General features: G+C 50.6%; 3 protein-coding genes across 3 annotated transcripts; all 3 read left to right on the top strand.

Annotated features, from left to right (window-relative positions):
* The first annotated feature begins 1,750 nt into the window (after positions 1-1,750).
* On the top strand, positions 1,751-3,734 carry LOC144143461 (uncharacterized). Its single transcript, XM_077675211.1, has 2 exons — positions 1,751-3,670; positions 3,717-3,734. Exons 1-2 carry the CDS (start codon positions 1,955-1,957, stop codon positions 3,732-3,734), a joined length of 1,734 nt encoding a protein of 577 aa, XP_077531337.1. The 5' UTR covers positions 1,751-1,954.
* Positions 3,735-3,842: 108 nt separating this feature from the next.
* Positions 3,843-6,206, top strand: LOC144142191 (uncharacterized). The gene has a single exon (XM_077673562.1). It carries the CDS (start codon positions 3,851-3,853, stop codon positions 5,009-5,011), a length of 1,161 nt encoding a protein of 386 aa, XP_077529688.1. The 5' UTR covers positions 3,843-3,850; the 3' UTR covers positions 5,012-6,206.
* Positions 6,207-12,591: 6,385 nt separating this feature from the next.
* On the top strand, positions 12,592-14,879 carry LOC144143460 (uncharacterized). The gene is made up of 3 exons (XM_077675210.1): positions 12,592-13,680; positions 13,746-13,984; positions 14,828-14,879. The coding sequence occupies exons 1-3, from the start codon at positions 12,592-12,594 to the stop codon at positions 14,877-14,879; spliced, it is 1,380 nt and encodes a 459-aa protein (XP_077531336.1).
* The last annotated feature ends 1,235 nt before the right edge of the window (positions 14,880-16,114 follow it).

Here is a 16,114-nt window from a genome sequence, read left to right as displayed (position 1 = left end):
CCCGAAACCTTTTCGTGCAGCAAGGGGATTCTGGTTTCCTCGGACTGCATCTCTTTATTTAGGTGGGTAAAAAAATGCAGCACGTACTCAAGAAAGTAGAGGTAAAGCTTAGTCGACGGGTTGCTAAGCTTCTCGAGAATGGCTTCTGCGGCAAGCACGCGGTCCTCAGTGGCTGCTTTTTTGAAAAATGAAATCAAAGCCGGCATCTGCTCAAGTAGGCGGGTAACAACAACTTGGAGGGACAGCCACCTCGTTTGGCTCGGGTGCAGTAGCTTATGTGGCTTCACCTCTGCGAGCCTTTGGACCTCCTGGTATGCAGACGCCTGCTTGGGAGACAAAAAGTAGTTGTACACATCGCGGGCCAGATCCTCCACTCCTCTCGGTAGTGTCTTGCACGCGTAGGAAGCGCAGAGATGGAAGGAATGTCAAACGCATTTCAGAATGAAAATTCCTAGAATTTGTGCTTGCAGCATCGATGCGACGGAATGATGAGCACCCATCATCACGTTTGCTCCGTCCGCCGCGAAACCGATCAAGTTTCTTTCGTATGGAATTTCTGTGCTAGTAAAGACTGCCTTCAGACTGCTGAAGAGAGACTGGGCGGTCCCGTCGCTGACTGGTACCACGTCAAGAAATGCATCCACTACGTCGCCGTTGGCATTCATCACTCGGGCGACAAGGGACAGATGCTTCACTGTACCCTTGTCAGTAGATTCGTCGACAAGCAGAGAGAACTTCTGTCTGCGCAGAGTTCACAGATGTCTTGGCGACTCTGCTCTCCAAAAACATTTTTTACTATGGCAGTGCACTTCGTCCGGCCACAGCTCACATTCTTTGCAATTTGGGAATCATCGCATGCTGCTTTGACAACGTCAACTAAATGCCCCATGACATTAAATGGCAGGTTATGCTCTGTGATGAACGCTGCAAGCCTTATTTCCGCCTCTTTGACAGATTTGTCTAGCTGAATTTGTCCACTCACTACAGGCATAGATGTCAGCGTGCGGGTCGATTGCAAGCTTGCAGCACTGTTCCTGTGCTTGGAGCTTGCGAAGTGGCGGTCGATTTCCGATTTTCCACCTTTGCAATCAGCGTTGCATGACTTGCAGTAGAAGTACAGGGGCCCTTTTTTACTCGCTGCTAGCCATCCCTTGTACTTTGGATAAGCTTCCCATCTCGTCAAATATTTTTGATCATATGCTTTCGCTTTCTTTCTACTCGGCTCACCTTGCTCAAAGTCTCTTCGTCCAGAAGTTGCCATTTCACATGGAGCGCGCCTTCACTTTGCACAGTGAAGGTGAGCGGCGGAGGTGAATTTCGCGCGTTTTTCCGTGCACTGTAAGCAGTCACAATTGCACTTTCACTCGCGAAGCCAAGTAGTCACTCGTGACGACAAGTTCGGACAAGTTCCTTCGACAGCACACCTCAGAGGTTGTTACTGCGAGAACCTCGCGTTACATAAAGTCCCTAAAATTACTAAGGTAACGCCATTTTTAGATCTCGCCGCCTTTCACCCTCGCCCGCGCTCCTTTCCTACTTCGTTTTTTGCCATTTTCTTTTTCGCCGGCGAACGCCGCGCGCCATTGGCCAACAGAAAAGTCACGTGGTTTTTTTTTTTTTTTGCTCCGCCGCCGGGTCGCCTCGCCGATGCCTCGCCGACTGGAACATTGCGCAACGCCGCCGCTGCGACGCCATTGCTGGCTTCCGAGCCACGGAGCTTCAGTACCGGTACAGTGGCTGGAATAGGGAAGTGTGATTAGCGCCTGGCGGCTCCTATGGCTACCGCCGTCACCGCCTTGCGATGCAACCGCGAGGTGGCGCCTGCGGTCGTTTACACGTCCAGCTGAACGCACGAAACGTGGCCGCCAGCGTGTTTTTTCGATCTCTTCGTTCTGAATTTTTTGTCCCGCTTGATTACAGTTATGTTTGATGAGGTGCCCACTATTGTTCTGGGATGAGCCGCCGTCAAAGCCACTGTTTTGTGCCCGGCTGCACTACGGGGTATAAATCGTGCAAGAAGAAGTTGTCACTCTTCGGGGTGCCGAAAGATGAAGAAACATACCGCAAGTGGCAGCGGAACATTCCTCGAGCCGACAAGCCACTTGAACGAAATGCTGCTGTGTGCGAACTGCACTTCGATCCGCAGTTTGTGTCGCGTCACTTTGAGCACAACATTCAAGGTGAGATTGTGCGCGTGGATAGGAGCAGGCCGTTTCTTAAGCCGGAAGCGATTCCAACCATCTTTCCGAACGTGCCCAAGTATTTGTCCAAGCCAGTGCCCAAGAAGAGACAACCGAAGGAAAGGTTAGACCCACGTCTTGAGCCTCCACAAAAAAGGTCACGAATGCTTGAGTCGTCGTCACCCGACCAGTCGTCACCCGACGGATTTAGCGAAGCACCCGCGCGTGCCGCCAGCTCAGTAGACTACAGGAATATCATCCTTCCTTCAGATCAGTGGGGCAAGCACGTCTTCTCTGAAGAGCCGCTTTGTGTCGCTTATAGTGTCTGTCTGCCAGGGCCTGACATGGGTCTCCTCCATGCCCAAAAGCTTGTGTTGTTTCGTGGCGGGGACAACGGGGTGGAACATCAGGTGTTTGTGCGCGGTGTCGAACTTTCACTTGAAGAGCACTGTGAGCCAGCGTCAGTTTTACTGGCTGTTGACAGCATGAAGGTTTGTTCTGGCGCAGGGCTACCGGCACAGTTCCCTCTTGCACGCAACGCCAAAATGACAAAGTGGAATGAAAGCCTTTACCACACGAAGTGTAAGGGGGCTTTAAGTGGCGTTGAGAAGTGCTGCATCTCCTGCAAGTATCTCAGAAGGCTTCTGCTAAATCAGAGATGTCGTGCCAGGCAGCCAAAGCGCAAAGAGAAGCTTGCGAGGAAGCTGAGGGCGAAGTATCAAGCAATGCGCCGTTTAAGAGCCAAAGTCAAAAGCTTGGACCAGGCTATCGCCCAAATGAAGCAGGAAAATGAAGAAATTGAAGAAAGCGCTTTGAGGAAGAAGATCGACAAGCTCCCGCCAAAACAGAAGGCAGCGGTGCTGCAATGCTTTGAAGCTGCAAACCGCAAGTCACCGAAAGGGATGCGGTACAACCCAGAGTGGCTTCTGGAGTGCATTATTATGCGCATGAAAAGCCCCCGCCTTTATGAGCATGTGCGGAGGGAAAAGATACTCGTGCTTCCTAGCCGCACTTGTCTCAGGAAGTACATGAGGCAGTACGAGAGCAGTTTCGGTTTCAACGGTACTGTCCTTTCTGGGATAGCAAAAAAGACGCAGAAGATGACCGAGTTCGGACGTCATGGTGGCATCATCCTAGATGAGATGAAGCTGGATGAGAACTTCGCTGTCGCAGCTGGCACAGGTAAAATTGACGGCTTTGTTGATCTTGGACCATTCACGACCGAGGCTGACAAATCTCAGACATGTGACCATGGCCTAGTGATTATGTTTCAACCACTTTCGGGATCATGGCACCAAATTCTCGGTGTGTTTGCCTCCAAAGGCAATGTTAAAGCACCATTGCTTTCTAAGATAGTCATGGAAGCTGTGCTGCTAGCAGAGAATGCTGGCCTTAAGGTTGATTATGTCACCTGTGATGGGGCAAGCTGGAATCGTGCAATGTGGAAGAAGTTTGGCATTTCAGCAACAGCAAAAGCCATCACGCCATCGGTGCCTCATCCGTGTGGAGATGACAGGCGTCTTTTTTTTCTATCAGACTTCCCACACCTTGTGAAATGTGTTCGCAACGGTTTCGTTAGCCACGGTTACAAGACACCAGAGGCGCATGTAGACGTCAAGCCTATAAAAGTAGCTCATGAAAATGACAAGTGTGCTACCACGTTGAAGGTAATGCCCAAAATAACTACAGTGCATGTTCAGCCTAATGGCTTCGAAAAAATGAAAGTAAACTTTGCCTTCCACCTTTTCAGTGCAGAGGTTTTACGTGGCCTTTTTTTTTACAAGAAGCAAATCGCAAAATTTTACGACTATGGAGATCAAACTGGGAAGTTTGTTAGCTTCATGCAGAAGCTAATTCTTGTGATGACGTCAAGGCTACCATCTGGTGCACTCAAGCCTGGCTCCAGAGAAGAAAAGGTGCTTTTGGAAGCCCTTAATTACATTGATGAGTGGGAAGCCGTCACTGGACCTAAAAAGCTAGGTTTCCTGTCGTACAGCACAGCACTGGGCCTCAGAGTGACTTTGAAAGCTACACTGGATCTGCTTACGTACCTAACCGAGAAGATTGGCTACAAATACCTTTTGACGCCCCAGTTGAGCCAAGATCCCATTGAAAAGCTGTTTGGTATCATTCGCCAATTTTTTGGCTGCAATGACCACCCCACTTCTGCACAGTTTTTGACGGCAGTGAACTGCCTCAGCTTTTATAATTTGGTCAAAGCTCCAGACACTGGAAATTGTGCAGGTGGAGCACTCATGGCATTAGTTGGAACAAGTGACGTGGCCGGCCATGTAGACACTCTTCTAGACTCTGGGAAGCTGGATGAGGCATCAAAAACACTGAAAGCTTCCTCAATAGTCCCCGACCATGTATATCCAGAGCAAACAAGCGACGCAAGACTGATATATTATTTGGCTGGATATGTTGCCCGACGTAAGATACTGACGACAAAGTGCCGTGACTGCTTCGAGGACCTCCTCACATCAGCAGAAGATGCAGACAAGGACATTTCGTCGTTCACTGCTTTCTGTGACAATGGCGGGCTGCTGTACCCGTCACAAGAGCTCTTTTCCTTCATAGGAGCTCTTGAGGATTCTTTTACACTTTGGTTTAGTTGGAACAAGCTGCACAGGGACAGCATAAGTGAAGTGATTGACTCTTTGCATAACTTGCCGCTTGTGGGCTGCACTGCCCACAATAAGGCACTGACTAGCAGCATTGTGAAGTTTTTCATGATGACTCGCCTTCACTTTTACACGAAGTCTCTCAACAAGGAGCGAGCATCGAAAAGAGAGAAGAAGAAGCACTTAAAGCTTCGCAGGGTGACTTGAGAACTGAAAGAGAATGATGCATTCAGTTACCCTCCCTTTGCATTAGATGTTGTTTCAGATTGTTTAGTGATTTAGCATTTGTCCATCTACTTTTAATTTCTGCTTTACAAAAAGGCTATTTCAGAGTCAGTTCTTTGTCCATCATGTATGCTTTGTCTAGGTCTCACATAGTTATTGTATTTTTGCATATATTTTGTATAAAATGATACTTCTGCTTATATGACATGGTAATTACAATTAAATGAGTGTTGCTGCAATTTTAATTGTCTGTGTTGCTGTATCCTATGCTGCCACCTCAAAGTGTATGTGCTGACGACCTATCACTTGTTTTCCTTGGTCCTCCCAAATAAAAATGCGCAAATGCATGAAATGAAACATGTCATGTTCTCATTATTCAGGCAAACCTGTTTGTTTAAAAAAAAACGTGTATAATTAAGAGTTTGTTTTGGGCATTGTTTTCTAACCGACATTGCCTCAAACAAGCCTGTTATTCTTGTTGAATGTATTGTGTTGTTTATTCGAAACTAACTGAAATTAAAATAGTTCGTTGTAGGAAACGAACCCGAAACTAATGTGGTTTAGATATATGAATCTACATTTCAGAGCATAAAAAAGGCAGTGATTGCTGAAAACATTGAGTCAAAATTCCTACAATATTTTGCTTATGTCAGGCCACAGTTATTCATAATCCGCGTAGGAAATTTGCTAATGAATCGCGCAGAAGCGAAAATATTCAGCGACCCAAGGCAGCTTTCAAAAACAAGCAGTTCAGGCTGATATTCAACTTTGCCAGCACGACAAAGTTTTTGGTTGGGGTCTCTTCAGAGTAGGTTCAAAGACTCTTCAGAGTCTCTGTTTGCACGGTCTAATTTCTGCACCAAATACGACTCCAATGAAGCGAAACTCACAGGCTGACCGCCTCCGAGGAGAACACGTAGACAGCCTTGATTGCGACACTAATAGCGTGTTCTACGCGGAAATAATAGCGCGCCTACATTACTGCATGATTGCTTGGATTTTGAACGAATTTGATGTAAAAGAAACACATCGCAAATTAAAGCGCGTATCCCAAAGAGAAGCTCTATGGCTCATCCGATTGCAACTGACACGCGTTGACCGGACCGTCGGGCGACGTGAAAGCGAGCATGAGCGCCACCGTGCGGTTGCATCCAAGAAGCGCACGCGAGCCGCCGGGCCTTCGTCACGCTTCCCTATTCCAGCCGCTGTAGTACCGGCTTTATCGTAGGCGCCAGCTGATATCAAAGTAAGAATTAACTGCTCGTTTCGAAAAAATGTCGCACCGGGAAACGCGACGCAGAAAGGAGAAAAGTTTGGTTGCATAGATTTGAACAGGCATACTTCAGGCCGACGCTGATGATGATGATGAACAAACGTTTATTATTGAGCAAAGGGTTGGGGGAAGGGGGTGTGGTCAGCCTCCTATGTCCAGGAGGCCGCGAGAGGACGCCGCCGTCACCGCCCGGTCGACCAGCATAGCTTGATCTTCACGGTCGGAGCTGGTCAGCAACCTCTCCCACTGCTCACGGGAAGGGGTGGGGGTCAGGCGGGGAGGGAGGGGTGGAGAGTGCGGGCATTCAATGACAAGATGGAAAGTGTCTAGTGGGGTATTACATGGTTGACAGGTTTTCGGGTAGAGCGTAGGAGCAATGTGGTGAAGTCGTGTACAGTTGTAATAGGTATCTGTTTGTAGGCGTCGCCAGGTGTATGCTTGGGCGTGCGTGAGGGAGGGGTGCGGCGGAGGATATTTGTAGCGGAGGTGCCTGTAGTGGGTGAGAATTGCTTCAGTGGTGGTCAGAGGTTCGGTCGTGATGTCTTCCGTGGCTGCCAATTCGGATGCTGAGGATACCCGGTTGTGGATCTCGCGGGCTGCAGCATGGGCTGCTTCATTCCCCAGCAGGCCGGTGTGAGCAGGGGTCCATATTATTGTGATGAATAGTTGAGGGGGAAGCTTTTGCAGAAGCAGAATAGCTGCGACAGGAGCTTGTCCACGACGGTAGCGTAGGCATGCCTGGAGAGAGTCCGTAACAATCGTGAGGGGGTGTTCACTGCGGTGCGTGGTAGCGGCGTGAGCTATTGCGATCGATTCAGCGGTAGTGGAGGAGATTCCACGATACGTGGCAGCAGTCATGGTGGTACCCGCAGAGTCGAGGGCCACAATTGTGGTACGCCGGTCATGGTGAGTAGACGCAATATCTGTATATCGGACGTGTGGATCCCTGTCTAGTCTTCTTTGTAGCATTCGGACACGAGCTATTCTTCTGCCCCTGTTATGACTTGGGTGCATGTGCCTCGGGATAGGAGCGATGTGAATGCGTTGACGCAAAGAAATTGGGATCGGATTGGGCGTATCCTGAGCTCTTGGGGTGTCATGTCCCAGAAGACCGAGCAGGTGTCGTCCTGTTGAAGTAAGTTGAAGGCGATGGATTTGGGTCGTGCGTTGTGCTTCAAGAAGCTCCGAAATAGTATTGTGAGTACCCAATTCGAGGAGTTTTTGTGTGGGCGTAAAGGTGGGCAGATGAAGGGCCGTTTTGTAGGCTTTTCGTACTAATATATCAAGTTTTCTCAATTCGGCGGGTTTGAGTGCAACATACGGCGTCCCATAGGTGATGCGGCTAAGTAGCAAAGCTTGTATGAGCTTGCAGGATTCATTCTCCCTTAGCCCTGCATGTTGGTGGCTTACACGTTTTATCAGATGGGTAAGCTGGGCGCATGTTTTGTTCAGTTGAGGGATAAGGGCGGCACCAGAGCCATCGTGATGGAAAGGAACGCCGAGAATACGTAGAGTAGGCACTTGGGGGATAGAAGTGTTTTGGATTTTCAGATTAGGATTCATTGGGGGTTCAGGAGGTCTACCTCGTGTGCGCGAGCGAAGCATCAGCACTGCAGACTTCTCGGCTTGACAGCGAAGCCCTCGTGGTATGAGATACGTATTGATGGTGTTTATGGCTTGCTGTAGGGTGTCTTGTTGGGCTCCGACTGACCCTTGAGTTGTCCACAACGTGATGTCGTCGGCATAGAAAGCATGGTGAAGGTCCGGGATGTGGTCGAGCTCTACGGGTAGATGAAGTAAAGCAATATTAAAGAGGAGGGGTGAAATGACGGAGCCCTGGGGTGTGCCGCGAGCAGGCATGTTAAAAAGGGGGGTCGAGTGCGGGCCGAGTCGAAGTGTGGCCGTTCGGTTGTGGAGGAAAGCCTTGACGTAGTTGAAGGTTCGATGGCCGCAGTGTGTAGTGGCAAGATTGTCCAGAATTGCAGAATGGTAAACGTTATCGAATGCCCCCTGCACATCGAGAGTCATGATCATTTTGGGATGGCTGCGGCTAAGGGTTTGGATTACTTGCTCTTTAAGTTGTAGCAGCACGTCTTGAGTGGATAGTCCAGTACGAAAGCCAAACATGGTGTTGGGATACTGTCCGGTTGTTTCAAGATGCGTGGTTAGACGTATATGAACCAGGTGCTCAAAAATTTTGCCAACACAAGACGTAAGAGAGATAGGTCGGAGATTGTTGAGTCCTAGGGATTTGTGGGGTTTCGGTATGAGGATGATATCCGATCTTTTCCACTGTTCAGGTAGAGTTCCGGTTTCCCAATGTTGATTGAAAAGGTCAAGAAGGGCTTGTATGGTGTCGTCGTCGAGATTGCGGAGTAGTCGGTTAGGTATTCGATCGTGTCCAGGGGCGCTATTGCGTTTTAACATTTGTAGCACCTGATGGAGTTCTTCCATGGTGAACGGGGAGTCTAGCTCTGCATTGTCATTTCCAGTATATCGCTTGGAATCATTTGATGGTGGGTATTGGGATTCGTGGCCAAAGATCTTCCGCCGAACTGATTGAAGGAGTTCCTCAGGTGATAAGCCTGAGGTTTGTACTAGGCGGTGAATTTGGTTTGAAGTAACGGTGCGCGTCTGTTCTTTGTCGATGAGAGAGCGCAGTATGTGCCATGTTTTCTTCGTGCTTAGCGTACCTTGAAGCTGGTTGCAGAAAGATGCCCAGTTTTGTTTCTGTAAAAGTTTGGAGTACTCTTGGGCTTGTTGGTTTAATATAGCAATACGTTGCTTTAAGCGTTTATTGTGCTTTTGTTTGCGCCACCGCCTAGTAAGACTCTGTCTGGCTTCCCAAATGTGGAGGAGATGTGGGTCTGCTACAGGGTGTTCCGTCGTCAATGATATCGTTGTCGTGTGCTTCCGCAGCCGTTGTTCGAGTGCATCAATCCATGCGGCGAGATTGTCTTGCGGGGAAGGGAGAGGGGCGTTATCTTCGCGGAATTTTTGCCAGTCGGTGATTCGAGCTTGCCCGATTCGTATTGGATTAGTTTGGTAAGTTAGTCTGATGGAGATAATGGCATGATCACTGCCTAAGTGATTGGCTTGGCACGTCCACTGTATTAGCGGGCAGTTCTTCGTAAGGGTGAGGTCCGGAATAGTGTCACGCGTTACGCTATTTCCGATGCGGGTAGGTTGAGTAAGGTCGTTTTGGAGACAAAGTCTATGATCGTGGATGGCTTTCTGTAGGCGCGTGCCTTTCTTGGAGTTTTGGTGGTATCCCCATCCCATATGTGGAGCGTTGAAGTCTCCAAGTAATACGAAGGGGGCGTCTCTTGCTACTGTAATAGCTTTTTGGATGAGGGTGTTGACATCGCTGAGTTGATGAGTAGGTGGGCTATACACGTTGAGAATGAAGAGTGATGTTGAATTTGTTGTTGTCGGCAGGATTTCTACAAACATGTTGGCGGTATCAGAGGCAATGATGTGAGTTAACACCGGGAGATGAGCTTGTACAAAAGTAGCCGTCCGGTGGTACGGGTCAGTTGTGAACGTTTGGTAGCCAATCAGTTTAGGTTGCGGGACATTCGTCTCTTGAAGGGCGACTACGTCTGCAGGATCAGATGCGAGGAAGAGATCTAGTTGATGTTTCTTGCTGGTGAAAGATCGGCAATTCCATTGAAGGATGTGCAGCGGGACGGTGGGTTGTGTCTTCATGGTCCAGGTGTTGTCCTAGTGTCCTGGGAAGTGTGTGTTTGTTGGATTGTGTGTTAGGGTGTAAATACGAGCTTGGCTTTTTTGATGATCGGTGTGGCAGGAGTGGACTCGGGTTGTTGGTGCGGAACAGGCTGTGCATCCATGGATTCTTGTTCTTCGTCGGGTACGGATAATGTGGCGTGTTCTTCGTTGGGTACGGATAATGTGGCGTGTATAGGGGCTACTGCTTGGTGTATGATGTTGGTAAGTGTGGTCACCGCGGCCTTTAACTTGAGGTCAATCTCAGTCACGAGGTGTGTTTCGAGGGCAGAAACTTGTTCGGCAAGGCGGTTGTGCCGCTGCAGGAGTTCCATGTGCTGTGCATAGACATATTCGAGTGTCAGTTGTGTTGACTGTGATTGGCGGTGGGTGGGAGGGGAGGGGTTGTCATGGGGGGGAAAGGATGGAGCAGTGGAAGAGGAGGCAAGAACAGCTGACCAGCTCACCTGGTGGTGGGGCGCTGGCTGGTTGGTCTTGGGTAGAGCCGGGAAGTTGTCCTTGTCCAGTGGCAGAGTCGAAGTGGGCGAGTTTTTTGTGCAAGTCTGATCAGAAGTGCGAGTCGGGGTCTGATGCGGGGGCGTGAACGTTGTGGACAGTCCTTGTTAGCAGTTGGATGGGGACCGTCGCATAGTTTGCATTTCGGTACACAATGGTGAGTAGCAGAGGGGTCCAAGTTGCACATTGTCCACAGATGGTCTGAGGGGGTGAGGGGCACACATCTCTTCGGTGTCCAGTGTCTCCACAGTTGGTACAGACTTGCGTCATCCGGCGATAAGGATGGCACCTGACGAGCTCACATCCGAGTTTGGCGTAGTATGGGACACGATAGCCGTCAAATGTTAGTAGAACCGACCTCGTCTGTACCATAAAGCGGGCGTGGACCAGGTAGGGTTCATTGGGGGCGAGGAGTTCATGTAGAGTCGACGCTGCCATCACTCTTTAGCGAGGTAAGTTTCTGAAAGCTTGTTCTTGCTTTGTTAAATTCTGCGCGAGCTTGAGCGGTCACTTACGAAGAAATGCGTATTCCCTCCGCGACCGTCGTCCACGCTTTGTTCTGAGTAGGCATTGCGCGCAGCGCCGAGTTCGTCCCGTCGTAAGCTTTGCTTTGGATAAGAGGCCGTGTATTTGTCGTGTGCGCGCTTAACTTCCAGCATCATTATCAGCGGCGTAGCATGTTCAGTCAGTTGTCGTAAGGTTTTCGTGACGCGAGAATTCGCGACCTGAATTCATGCTTGTTTTGGCCGACGGCAGCTTGCGTCTGACCATGTATCGTGTGCGTTGCGAGTGCGTGTACGCTCTTTTTGGCGTGAAGTCATGTTTTGTGTGTTAGCGACCCGGGTGGTATTATAATCCCGTTGTTATGACATTGGAGTGATTTCCTGCGTAATATGGGCTTGGTCGGTGCGGCGCAAATTGAGGCTGTTGCGAGAAAAAAAAATTGCGGCTAGGTAAAACAATTTAAGGCCAGCTAATATAGTGACCGCGCCGTTGACATACGTTTGATTCGGAATTTCTGTTATCGCTTTGTTAAATTCGCGCACGTTTGAATGGGCACTTCAAATGCATATTCGTACCGTAACAGCTGTACGCACTTTCTTCCGTGTATGCACAGTGGAACGTTAATTACAACTTACGTTTGCATTACACGTGATGCCGTACATTTGCAGTGTGCGCGCGTACTTCATCTTAGCAGTCAACGGCGCAGCGTATCCAGTCATTGCGATTTGAACCAAAACACACTGGGCGACTATATTATTTTCAGCAGACCTTTTTTTTGTCCAGCAAAGCGCTTGCTAAACGGGTTTAGTGTAGCGAGTTGAGCGGACGCGGCGCTGAGCAGATGCTCGAACACGAATTTGACCATGCTACGGTAGAACGGTCACTAACTTTCTTCTGCAATGCATTATTGCCTATATTTGCGGAGTGTTTGTGGCGCATCTCAAACTCGGTGGCGACATTTTTTTCCCTTCTCAATAGGATTATTTCACGGATCAATTTGAGCAACGGATATTGGAGAAGCTTGGTGTTAAAAAAACTAAACCCAAATGCCACTCCCAACATTTTTTCTCACGGGAAGCCACGTCAGCAGCACAAGCCACCTGCACGACGTCATTCCGGACGTTTGTTCCAATAAAATATCTATTTGGTGGCACCAATTCATTTTTGTGATTTATTGTTTTCTCTTGATAATCATCGTGACATTGGTCATCTTTCGAATTTCTTTCGGGTGTATCCCTGTGTTAGTGCAATGTACAAATATACCAGAATATATCCCAGCACAAAACATTTCTGTCCAGGCGCCTCCATTAATAACTGTAGAGGACGCCACCTGTTGACTCGAGTAACTGGGAGGTGGCGCCCCCACTCTGTATAAAGGCATTGGTGGGGATTAAACGGGGCTTTTTGTTGTTCGTGAACTGCGCGTGGTTGCGTCATTCTTCGCGGGCTTCACGCCCACATTCGGCCCGGCTTGTGGCGTCCGCGCCACCCGGGCGCGTCTCTACATGGTGTCAGGAGTGGTATCGTGCGGCAACCGTGCAACATGGAGGATAACCCAGCCGCCGCTTCCGCCGTGACCACCAGCTTCACGTTGCGAACCCCGCCGCAGTTCACTTTCGACAACCCAGCCCAATGGACCGCGTGGCTTCAACAATTCGAGGATTACTCCTTTGCCTCAGGGCTGTCCTCCGCCCCCGAAAAAACCAAGGTACGCACGCTGCTCTACTGTATGGGTCCCCAAGGTCGCGAGGTGCTTTCGCCTCTCATGTCAGACGCTGAGGCCTATCGCTCGTACTCCGGCGTGACAACGAGTCTTTCGGGATATTTTGTACACCCCGTCAACGAGGTATACGAATCGAGCAGGTTCCACAAGCGCACGCAAGAGGTAGGCGAGTCAGTCGACGCGTTTTTCACGGCGCTCCGAAATCTCGTGAAGAAATGCAACTACGCCTCTCGGGAAATTGATGACCGGCTGGTTCGGGACAGATTTATCGTAGGGTTGCTTGACTCTCGCTTGACCGACCAGCTCTGCCGCAATCCAAAGCTTACACTGGACGAGGCGCTCATCCAAGCTCGTCAGTACGAAGACGCTGAAAATGAGAAAAGGCGGCGTCAGGGGAAAGACTTCGCACCAGACGCACTGAACGTCGACGCTGTTGCGAATAAGCAGTACCGAATGGCCGCAGCCCCAGCGCGCGAAACTGCACGAAGTAACGTCTGTCGGCCTCCCGAGTACCGCGCCGGCCCGAAGTCGGCATGCGATTTTTGCGGCCACGCCCCTCATCCGCGATCTGAGTGCCCAGCACGGTGGGCCACATGCAACCACTGTCGCAAGAACGGTCACTTCGCGGCGGTTTGCCGCTCGAACAGTACTAGGCGCTTAAGCCAAATCCAGCTCTGCGCCGTGGATGCAGCGCAAACAGAACGCCGGCACGTTGTTGTTCATGTCAATGGACGCCCCCTTCAATTCAAGGTGGATACTGGGGCGGACGTTTCGGTCGTACCTCCGAGAATCGCGGGGTGCCCAGTAGACCTAGACAAACCCAATAATGAACAGTTGATGGGGCCGGGCCGCTGCCGCCTAAAGTTGCTCGGGACGTTTCCTGCTACCATGTCGTGGCGAGGCCGGACGGTATGCAAAAAAATTGTACGTCGTAGCAGACATTGACTTTCCTCTGCTGGGGTACTCGGCGGTAGTGGACCTGGGTCCAGTTTGTTGACGCCGTGGAAGACGAAGCTCCGAAAAGGCCCCCAACGCCCGACAAGGCGGCAGCTTCGCTGTTCTCAGGCCTTGGCGAGATGCCTGAAGAATATCACATCCGCATCAAGCCTGGAGCGGTTCCATTTTCTCTCAGCGTTCCTAGACGCATCCCTATTCCCCTCGAAGGCGTAGTCAAGAAGGACTTAGACGCGATGGAAAGGGACGGGGTCATCCGGCGAGTCACTGTGCCAACCCCGTGGTGTGCTGGTATTGTGCTGGTACCCAAAGCGGATGGAGAGTACAGAATTTGTGTCGACCTCACGAAGTTGAACGAAGTAGTTCTGCGGGAGAGACACCTTATGCCCACGGTGGACCAGGTACTTGGGCGTCTTGGCAATGCCGCAGTCTTCTCGAAACTTGATGCAAAATCGGGGTTTCATCAAGTAAGGCTATCTGAAAGCTGTCAGGAACTGACTACCTTCATAACCCCGTTTGGTCGCTACTGCTACCGCCGCCTGCCCTTCGGCATCACCTCCGCTCCCGAAGTGTTTCAGCGCCAAATGTCTCGGATTCTAGAGGGTCTGGAAGGATGTGTGAACATGGTAGATTACATTCTAGTATTCGGCAGGGACCGTTCCGAGCACGACAGCAGACTCCAAGCAGTCCTTCGCAAGTTAGAACAAGCGGGCATCACGTTGAATGCCTCGAAATGCTCCTTCGGGGTATCTTCCGTCAAGTTCCTTGGTGTAGTGGTAAGCGCCACTGGCATGACCCCGACAAGGTATCTGCTATTGTGAACATGAAACCGCCGACAGATACGCAAGGCGTCCGTCGTTTCCTGGGCATGCTGAACCACATTGGAAGGTTTTTGCCGAACCTGTCTGCCGTCACTACACCGATTCGGCTCCTTTTTAACAAGAATGCGGTCTGGACCTGGGACCAAGCGCAAGCAACCTCTTTCGAGACATTGAAGAGAATGGTGGCATCTAATGCTTGTATGGCCAGCTACAATCCGGAGCTACCCACCCTTGTGTCGGCAGATGCCAGTTCGTTCGGGCTAGGCGCGGTTCTCTTGCAGGAGCAACAGACGGGAGAGCGACGGGCTGTCGCGTTCGAGTCAAGAGCACTGACTACTGCTGAGCAGCGGTACAGTCAAATTGAGAAGGAAGCGCTTGGTGTCTCTTGGGCCATCGAGAGGTTTGAGGAATTCCTGCGCGGACTCAGCTTTGTCGTTGAAACAGACCATCAGCCGCTCGTCAGGTTGCTTGGCTCCGCTGATCTTGACCTCATGCCCCCTCGCATCCAGAGATATCGCATAAGGCAAATGCGATATCAGTTCACCGTCAAGTATGTTCCAGGGAAGTACCTGGCCACTGCAGACACCCTCTCTAGGGATCCTGAATGCTCTTCTACGTCCAAAGTGGACAGCACAGAAATTTTTGTGTCTGTGGTCGTGGCAGCCCTTCCTTTAACCCTGGCCGTAAGTCTTGAAGACTTCAGGTCTCACCAAACTTCAGACGGCGAGTGCTCAATGCTGAAAGCATACAGCATGAAGGGGTGGCCTCGGCGAGACCGGCTGCCGCTCAACATGACACGTTACTGGGAGCACCGTGGGGACTTCACCATATGCGAGGACCTGCTGTTCATGGGCGGACGTCTAGTTGTGCCCGAAGCACTACGCAGAGACATCGTGAACCTGCTGCATGATGGTCATCAAGGCGTCAATCGATGCTTGGCGGGGGCCCGAGACTTGGTGTGGTGGCCCGGTCTCAACAGCCAGGTTAAAGCAGCCGTAGAGAACTGCCCAGCATATGCTTCTACACGTGTCCAACGCTGTGAGCCCATGATTCCGACCGAGACACCATCAGCTCCGTGGGAGAGGGTGGCCATAGACTTGTTTCATTTTGCTAATCAAGATTTCCTTGTGGTTGTAGACTACCGTTCTCGCTACCCAGAGGTCATCACACTCCGGTCCACTTCTGCAGACGCCGTTATTTCTGCAATCAAGAGCACGTTTGCCCGACACGGCATCCCGGTGACTGTAGTCAGCGACAATGGGCCACAGTTTTCCTGTAAAGCTTTCGAGGACTTTAGGAAGACCTACGGCTTCACATATGTCACGAGCAGTCCACGCTACCCGCAGTCCAACGGCGAAGCAGAGCGCATGGTTCGCACAATCAAGGAGCTGTTTCTGAAGGCCACAGACCAATTTCTGGCTCTGCTAGCATACCATAACACTCCCGGTGTGTCTGGCTACAGCCCGGCTCAACTGCTCATGGGACGCTCTCTGCGAACTCGTGTGCCAGCCACGGCTCAAAGCCTTGTTCCAGATTGGCCACAGGTGAAAGAATTCAATGACAGGAAT

Source organism: Haemaphysalis longicornis, unplaced genomic scaffold, assembly GCF_048455015.1.
Source record: "Haemaphysalis longicornis isolate Haplotype H1 unplaced genomic scaffold, Haemaphysalis longicornis Haplotype H1 scaffold_6, whole genome shotgun sequence".
NCBI classification, from domain to species: Eukaryota; Metazoa; Arthropoda; class Arachnida; order Ixodida; family Ixodidae; genus Haemaphysalis; species Haemaphysalis longicornis.
The sequence above is the reverse complement of the archived record's forward strand: the minus strand, read 5'-3'. Positions and strand labels throughout refer to the sequence as shown.